We start from the raw sequence: 9615 nt of genomic DNA, 5'->3' as shown, positions 1-9615 counted from the left end.
ATGCAGATTCAGTGGGAGTAGATGATGCGATTGCACTTTCTAACAGAAAGCCTAATGAGCTAGTACTTGAATAAACAAAGATCAACTGCAAAAAGCAAGCATACAGTTACAAAAAGTATTCTCAGCCTCATACCACAGCGGAAGCAAAAAGTCACCTCTGCCAACTTAAAACCAAAGCCAATAGGATTTAATTTCTATTAAAATATTTAAGTCTTAAAGTTTCAGTAATCTAAATACACTTCTTAAAAGTCATGACAATTGCTGTTTTACATTAAACTGACATGAAATCAGACCGCAGTGTCAGACTTCACTGCAGCTATTATATACAAGGTCTCCGGTTTTGTCCTTTTTTCGCTGAAACACTGATTCCCATCTCTCTCTCTAAAGCTTAATGGCCAAGTTTGCTCCTTATCAGGTTTGCAATTTTTCTGAACGTGAAAACCACCTGTATATACGCTGACACCACCTCTTCCCTCGAGCAGTTCTCTCCTTAGAGAAACCTGCCTCATCACCCTCCCGCCCTGCGCCGGAGGGCTGGGCTCTGCTGGAAGGCTGCAGGCAGACGGGTGTTCCTTCACTGCAGCCTCACCTCTCTCCGTCGGACCAACACACTGAATTAATTCAGTAGGACCAGGTGGCTTGTGGACAAAATAGGCAGCTCCAAAACAGGCTCAATTCATTGGTGGCGGCTGAATGCGGGCATCTACAATTTCTGCATTTCTAAGGCAAGGACCATACAAAAATTATAAACACTGTATGGCGATGAAAATACAACTTCTTTGAGATATATGCTTTACACTGGATTTCTATTGCTGCTTCTAAAGACCATCTCCAGTTGTTTCTAGAGATCAAAAGGGAAGAAAGTTCATTTTCTCCTGTTGCAATATGCTTATGAACATGTATAAAAAGTGGTCAAACCCCAATAAGGGTCCCTGCTTCTCATTTATGTACAATAATTTAAATCAGCTCAATACATCTGTAATACCTAAAAAAATTGGTTTATGTTTTTAAGTCCTTCATGCATTATGAGGAAGTTCTGGATTAAAGTGATGGTATATTGGATGTTTCTTCTGTCTGGGACTCTGGTGTCACTCCCCTGTGGAGTCTGTCAAGGATGCATTTCTCAAATCTTTAGTTTTTTAATGGTATCAAGTCTCTTTTTCAGCAGCTCTCCAATTTCCTGAACTGAATGATGGTAACTGCTCTGGACTTTCCCTTGCACAGTCTTTGTAAACTTTTTTTCTTCCTGCAAAATGCAAAAGAGAAATCATTCACTCCATGGCAACTGTTTAAATCCTCCTGTTAAACTTCCCCCACCATCTCAAACACTGATAAGAAATTCATGAGGACCACAGTGTAAGTTTACAAAGGGAATGTCATCAGCACAGTACACGCTGCACCTGCTCAGCAACAATAATTCCTAGGGATAATGGTTTTGCCCAGACAGGGCTGGTAAAACATTAGTATTTCTTCAAAACATCTGGAAATATCCTTGTGCAAGATATCTGTGGCTGAAATTGAGAGTGCACGTAGCACTTTATTTTAGTCAGTATTTATTAAAATATAGAATTTCTTATACAGAAAAGCGAAGTCAAACAGCAAATGAAGGCTGAACAGCTAAGAGACTCTTACACCAAATTCCAAAGCACAGAGAGCTGCAGTGACTGGGACAGGCTCTTATGTCGCTAATTCACAGCAACACTGGTACCTAGCTTTCCCAAAGGGATTAGATTCCCTTTAATGTGCAGTTTTCTAAAATCCCCATGCTAAAAGGCTTTTAGGAGGACCACCACCGTGCCACACTGCTGGCATTGCTCCTGCAGGTAGAGTGCAGTTAGCACAGACCTATCATGAACAATGCTGTATTTCTGTACACAGAAAGAGTAAATCCTGGTACCCAAAGCAGCAGCCATAACCACTGTTCTGTCAAGAGGTGACTTGCTACCAGGATGCCTTTACCAGTCACTTGTACACATGACAGCAGAAAAGCCTGTGAGGCACAGCCTGAGCAAACCAATCCGATGTGGGAAAATCTCACGTCACCAGCAAGGTTGAACTGACACATTGCCAGTAGCACTCTATTCACACTAGAATTTTCACTAATAACCTGAACATGAGGACTTCTGAAAAAGCAACTTTTAGCTCTAAACACATAGAGCTGCAAACATAGCTCCAGGTCTGAGGGGAGCTACAGACTGCGTTTATCAGGGTTTACCACGACAATGTCAAACAACAAACAGAATAGCAAACATCGTGAACAAACACAGGAAAAGCTGCAGACTCCCACAGATGCTTCTGCTCAAATCCACGTAAATCTAAGAGTTGGGTTTTGCAGATCTGCCTTGTGTAGTAATTGGATGCCTTGAGGATTTGCTGACTCAGTGAGGAACCAGAAAAATTACAAATTCAACAGTTATCTGAAAATGTCTTATCTCTTTAAAGTGAAGATTCTTTGATGGTATTAGGAAAATGTACTACTTAGGTTTTATTCAAATTCGCACTAAATACAGTCTAAGGTATTTCCTTGCTTTCTATCAGTTTCTTTGTTCTTGCAGTTTGTTTTTTTTAATATGTATATTTGAGATACTTCTACATCAACCTCATACAGCAACAAGAAAAGGGAAATTTTAAGTAAAGTGCTATGAAATAAACAGGACAATCTAATTGGAAAAACACAAGCTGGCTAACTCAGTCCCTCTCCTCTTCACATGTCTAAATTGGGAATGAGGTTTGGCATGTGCAGTAGTGCCTATTACTCCTGCCTTTGGTTTTCCCTATATAGCTGGGGGAGGTGGGGGTGTTGCCACTTGTTTTTCTTAAAAAAAAAATAATCAAGTAATTGTTTCCAGGGAAGTGACTAATCAGCAGCAGGTGAATCTCAAATATTTCCTGGAATAAGTGCTTTGCATCCATCACAGCATGCTAAAATATAGATAATAGTCATATCACAGACAACAAACTGATGTTAAAATCTTGAGTTTTTCTTCTCTAGCATACCACAAAAAATGAAAGTATTTTTGAACTCCTGTGTTTAAATTTCATTTTTTGAGATTTTGTGCAGCAAGCTAGAGCTGATCAGATGAGGCAAAGTCACTGCCACTATAAAAAAAACCCCTTAACTTACCACTCTGAAACTAAGCAGTCTGGTCCCTAACCTCTGGTTAAGAGTCATTAAATCAATCATAACAGGTGCAGGGGATTTTTTGTTTAGGTTATTTTTTTTTTTCCCTTTCAGTAAAACATTCTGGGAAAAGAAGCTTTCAACAAAGTTATCCCATAGGCACGCACATACAGGTTGTTATTGGTCACAGATAAATGTATAGAGCACACAAATAAAGATGCAAGTTCTTACCTGTAAAAGCAGAGTGTCCTTGAGGGACAGCTCTTCAAGTTTTAGTGCAGTCAGAATTATTTCAAGCCCTTTGATGTGATCTATTACATTGGAAGTTAATGTCTGTAGTTCAGTAACATAATCCAGAAAATGTGTAAATACAGGTGGCTATAAAAACAAATACATTTACAAACACATATTTTTATTTGACAACTGAGTTCATAACATCTATCATTTTATTCTATCCCCCCCAATCTAAACTGTAATCTACCTACCCAGATAAATGCTACCAGTTATCTAGTTTACTGTAGTGCAATCAAGGCAGAAAGTCCTTGACACCCTAAACCATTTGCTATTAAATAGCTGTCATGTGATATCAGAGATGTAGCATGTCACCATTTGATTTTAAACAGAAAAGGAGTGCTAAAAATTACTATTGAGTAATCTCTAACCTGTGTGAGCCTCTACAAGGCAAGATTTATGAAAAACAGGGGGTTTTAGCATGATCTATCCTGATTTTTCCTTCTGTATAATTATGTTTTTGGATTGGGTCACCATTTGATTTTAAACAGAAAAGGAGTGTTAAAAATTAGTACTGAGTAATCTCTAACCTGTGTAAGCCTCTACAAGGTGAGATTTATGAAAAAACAGGTTTTTTTAACATCATCTATCCTGATTTTTCCTTCCGTATAACTATGCTTTTGGATTGGCGGTGGGGAGAGAAAAGAAAGGAATACTATTTACCATAGCTACACTGCTTTCCTTTTTTTTCTTCTTCTTTTTTTGCAGGTTGGATTTAAAAGGTCGGAGAACACTGTCACAGTAACTTGATACCCACAGGGCAATGGAGATCGTCTGGAAAAAAGGTACAAGTTGCATTTACAGGAGGCTTCTAAACTCATTTTAGTGTTCCTACTGATAAGACTCACACTAGTTAGAATATGCAACAAAACCTCTGCTTTTATGAGTGACTGAGATCAAAGAACTTTCATTGTGTGTTAGTCCCAACATTTCTACCCTGAAGTACTCCAAAATTTCTAGATTTCAAAGGAAAAAAATACCTCAACAAAGAAGACTAGGTTTTCTAACAGGTTTGGATGTGTTTTCAAGGTGCCATCTCTGACTTCAATCAAATCACCTTTACATTTATTAAACAAGTCTGAAAAGAAAAAAAGAAAAGCCATATTCAGGACACATAGACCAACTTAAACACGTACTTTCTGTTACAGTAAGTATCTCAATGCAGTGTGTAGAGCTGTCAGAGGACTGACCACTAGGCAGTTAATGATAAATTTGGCCAAAGCCTCTTGAGTAGGTCCAGCTCTGAAGTTTCCTCTGAATTGTATTTTCGTTACAAACAGTACCTCCACTCCCTGGACCAAGTACCAGGGAGACAACAGTTGCTAAGACAAGGATGAAAGGCAGCGAAACGATAGAACAAAATGACATTCTGTGGCATGCAACAGCTTCATGACCAGACAAGCCAAGGGGAATCTCAGCCTTGCTCTCAAGTATCTTTCAAAGGGGTCTGCAGATGCATTAACACACTCCCCCACAATTGCAGCACACTCAGCAGCACATCCTCAGAGCAGCAGGAAGCACTACCTTAGCTACCCATGTTTATTCTTGAGTTACCATTTACCTGTTAGTCGTTCTACTAAAGACTTGAAACTATTCCCTATCCTCTCTTGGATTTCTGCTGAATCTTCTGAAAGGAAAAAAAGAAAGTAGTTATAAACTACAAGATTGTGTATTTTCTGCTTCAAGAAAACCAAGAGGCATTTAAATGTAATTTAGCGTTAGCAGTCAAAAGCAAATGCAACTGCTTTTAAGGAAGATGCAGTATTATATCAACATATACTGTACAAAAATGAAAACTCTCATAAAACATTAAGGTATCATCTCAGATAACTTAGTGTTATTCAGAAAATTAATTTGGGTCCACATCATCCAATGCCTAGTAGTTTTCAAACTAAATGGAGACACATCTTGCTCCCTCCCGCCACCCATTGTAACAATCTGGTTAAACCCCTGCCCCTCAAACACTTACCTAAGCCATTGGTATCTAGTTCATAAATATCACTAACAAGATAAAACAAGCTAGTCTGGCACTGACAGCTGCCATTACTGAAGAAGCCAGCCATTCGGGTAGGAGGAGGGCCAAGGACAGGATACTAGGCAAGAAGCAAAGAAAAAGATAAAGGTGTTGCAGCTTTTCCTTATCCAGAACACAGTGTTTGTCTCTGGCACATCTCTCAGTCAGATTCATACACTACAAACTCAGGGTCAGTTAAGTGCATTCTGCAGCCTGCCGGACGTTACAAGATGCATTCAAGTTTCTCTGCTTGCATTCACGTTCACTTAATATTTGGGGAAAGCTTTTTTCCCTTAATGGGTACCTGAATTTTTTGTTCTAGAAACTTCTTCCCTGAATCCACTGCCACTTCCAGCTGCTGAAGCAGGGATCGAATTGTATCGATCTTGGATGAGACGCCGTTCTCTGCAGTCTTTTCAGAGTTCTTTGGTTGAATAGTGTGACTAAGAGTTGGGAGTCCGCTTACTAGCCTTAAAGTTAAAGACCGGATTCGCAACCACACGGTTTCTTCCTCCAGTGAGAGTTTCCTATGTTCTTCAGAAATGTCCCTAGAGAAAGGCACCAAATGTTTTCAGGCAAATGCTTCAATTTTGCAAAGCAGCAAGTTTCACTCAGGTACAAAAGCCTACCCAAAGTTACTGAATACTGTATGAAGAGACAGGAGTTCAGGAAACTGTATTAATATGTAAAAAGGCAGCACTGCTAGAAGCGATGAGTGATGCTTGTTAAGTTTGCAGTTAGCCAGCCTACAGAACATTTAAATACAGCAGTTTCCCTGAAAGGATTTTCTTTGCCACGTGTGCTGTGAGGAACAGGCGTGACTCCGCAGTTGCGGATATTGCTACCCACCTGTCTTTTGGATCCCAGTTAAACAAAACCGTCAGGTCTCTGTTGTCACGCAAATCTTTCCATGGAATGTCATCCTCCTCTGGACTGAGACTCATAGACTTTATACTTTCTTCTAAACTGGTTGATCTGTACATAAGAATAAGTAACATTAAATCAAACAATCACTGGAAACAGAAATGCTACACATTCATAGAACTGACACGGACGCTGAAGGGGAGAGCAAATCAGAAGTAGAGAAGTAGCCGACAGGTTTTTGCCAAAGAGCTGCAAGTGCAACTCATGAAGGTCTCACTTGACCCGTGTTCTGTCTGTGCACAAATCTCCAATTTTTTCATGTGCAAGAGGTTGCACTTATCACTGCTGTACTTACATATTTGCTTCAAGTAAGAGGTCTAACAACATCCGTTCTGTGCGAACTTGCGCAAAGTGAAGGGAAGAGTTCAGCCTATTTCTAAATGCAATGAATTCTGGGATCTTCTCAAATGCACCGTACTTGTAGGCTTGAATGATATATTCTGAGGTCTGGAAGAAAACACACACCATCTCTATATTAGTTACTTCCATAAACTCTTGGTGGTTCTGAATTTAACAACAAGGTGACTGTCACGAAGTTGCTTTTCAGTGGTTTTCATTAGGGCAGAGGTACAGAATCTGGCAGATACTCAAGCCCTGGGAGAAGCTCGCACTTTTGCTTGTCCAAGTCACCCCAGCAAATTTTTTGCTACTTTAATCTGAGAATGCCCAGATGCTCCACTGGGCAGTGTGATTTAATAACCAAAGCAACACTAAGAAACATCACGTTGCTCTCACTACTAAAACTGAAAAATACTTAAAGAAGGGGAGAGATGATTTTGGAAGGCTTTTTTGTTTGTTTCTAACATGCATTATTCAAATCATCATTTCATTGTGACAAATACTTTCAGGCAAAATAAATATATCCCAGATTTTCTGGAACTGACTTGGATGTGCATCACATATTACCGCAACATAGATTAAAAAAATTACTCACACATTTTTTTATTTCTTTTTTTTATTAGATTTTTTTAATACAGCATCACAAGATAATACCATGCAGTGTATACACATTACAATACAATCTAAACACCAAAGGAAACTGTCAGGGTCCATGGGATAGTTTGCTTCCCCTCTGAAGAAATGCAGCAACACAAGGCACGCAACTAATATTTCACATCAGTCCAAGAAATCTCCAAGAAGGAGATTTACATGATGAAGGAGCCCCAAACAAGCACTGTATTTAATGAAAATTTCTAATGGTAGAGACAGAGTGAAAGATTTATGCTCCCAGTCAAGACAGATGGCTGTATTTTTTACATCAGAATTACTCCACAAGTCAGAAATTCTGACAAGTCAAGTATTTTCTTCTGAACAAGATTATGAAACGCACTGAAGATGAGAGGCACCAGGAAGGCCCCTGGTTCACTGAACTTTATATGGTACTAACAGACTCAACCTGTCTGGAAGGCTCTGAGAGACTAGAAGCTAGTATGGACATATGAAAGCCACCATTTTTTCCCCCTTTAAAATAAGAAATGTCCTCTAGGTAGCTCTTTTTTTTTTTTTCCCTAAGAAATTTGGTTATTTGCACTGTATGAAAAAAATATGCCAAATATTCAACAACATACCCTCTGATAAACAGCCTTGCAGAGTTCATTGTCAGGCTGCGGGATTGCGCTATGGGCGCTAATTCAACTGCATCGACGTGGTTTTTAAATCCCCATAGGATACGTTGGTGCTCTGTTTGCCTGCAGTATCTGGAGAAATTAAAGACGGACGGACACAAGAAAATTAGAGAGATTACTGGTGATTCTGCATATTTAAAGGAGGACTATCTTGATAAGGATAAAGTTGCCTTTTTAGTTGTGGCCAAATATAGCAATACTGCCGTCTATTCTCCTCCCTGTCCTTGGCATCCTCTCCCAGAGCAGAAACATTATGTCAGGACTGCACGGCATCCTAGATGGCTGTTACTCATGGGACCCACTCTTAAACAGGATTCACTTTGGGCTGTTATGTTCATTAAGTCAGAAGGAAAATCATACTTATCCAAAGCAATCAGTTTCAATCTGTAGCTGTATTTTTATATATATTTTCTGGCATATATTTTTATGCCAGATCAGTTCGTTTACATCCCACACCTCCTGTTCTAGGCAGAGTCCCCTGCAGAGCATGCCTCAGGACACGTTCTCTTTGCTGTACCAGACATTCCAGCTATCTTAAACACCAGCCCAGAGAGGAGCAGGCAGTATCTGAAATCATGTAAAAAGGTAACTTTTCAAAGGATAGTCCTCCTTTAACATTGCAGTCAGATGCTCTTACGGGACTCAAATGGGAAGCTGCTATCAGGACCCTGAGTATGAAGGGGCAACCCCAGCAGAACCACAGCAGCACAGAAACTGGTAGCAGATTCTGACCTTGTGATACCTGGGACATGCCTTTTTGGTCTTTTTGGTCTCCATTCTTGTCATGCCATCGTCCCAGCTGAACAGCACCCTGAATTGAGCCTTCACCTCCTGCAGTTTGCATCTTATGGTTGGTTTAAAGCACACTTTGTATTTGCAAATTACTACAGCTTTTGATGCATTTTTCAACTAGAAGAATCTTGAGGTGATAATCACTGGAAGTGTCCAGAAAACACAAGAGATTTGGCTGGCTCATGGTCCCGTGGTCGCAATACTCTGTCTCCAAGATGAGACGTGGATTCCAGAGTCACATCCTTATCTTGTAGCGTGAAGAATTCTATAATGCTGATTGCATCACTTTTGCCTCTCTTGCAATTTCAACCTTTTAAGGTGTGGTAGTGAGGAAGGTTGAACCATTCAGGCACTGCCTTTTCCGGATTTCTGGAACATGAGTTGAGTAGCATTTTCCTGGAAATAACACTTGAAACGTGGCTGTCTTCGTCTGCGTACAGATATTGAGCTACTGGAGACAGTCAGCTCTTCTCTGCAGCAAGCACCTTTAGCATTCATGCCAAAGAGTAACCTTCTTCCAAGGTAACCACTCTGGAAGTCACTTCAGATTGTTTTCCAGGGAAAGATGATTTCTTGATGCTTTACAATGCAGTGTTCCCAAGCAAATGACATCCAATAGTTTTTTCGGTTTACTTTTTTCACCTGGCACCCAGCAGGCACGTGTTTTATTCAGACAGTTGGTTTCAGGTATGCTTTTCATTAACATCCACAGAGTGACTTTTAAACAAGACTGAACAAGTTACTCCTCATTTAAAAAAAAAAAAAAAAAAAGGGGAAAAAAATGGAAGTCCTTTGAAAAATAAAATTGGGAAGTCAGTAATGGAAAAACATATTGAAATAGAAAAAAG

General features: G+C 39.7%; 1 protein-coding gene across 1 annotated transcript; it reads right to left on the bottom strand.

The window, feature by feature from the left end:
* Positions 1–7: 7 nt before the first annotated feature.
* On the bottom strand, positions 8–9528 carry LOC106901602 (N-alpha-acetyltransferase 25, NatB auxiliary subunit-like). The gene is made up of 10 exons (XM_014964450.1): positions 7919–9528; positions 6646–6797; positions 6276–6401; positions 5731–5974; positions 5382–5505; positions 4974–5039; positions 4393–4490; positions 4076–4186; positions 3353–3499; positions 8–1246 (listed from the first exon to the last, which is right to left on the bottom strand). The coding sequence occupies exons 2-10, from the start codon at positions 6675–6677 to the stop codon at positions 1124–1126; spliced, it is 1071 nt and encodes a 356-aa protein (XP_014819936.1). The 5' UTR covers positions 6678–6797; positions 7919–9528; the 3' UTR covers positions 8–1123.
* Positions 9529–9615: the final 87 nt, after the last annotated feature.

This window comes from Calidris pugnax, unplaced genomic scaffold (assembly GCF_001431845.1).
Source record: "Calidris pugnax isolate Ruff unplaced genomic scaffold, ASM143184v1 scaffold32, whole genome shotgun sequence".
Classification (NCBI taxonomy): Eukaryota; Metazoa; Chordata; class Aves; order Charadriiformes; family Scolopacidae; genus Calidris; species Calidris pugnax.
This window is presented reverse-complemented; position numbering and strand designations above follow the sequence as displayed.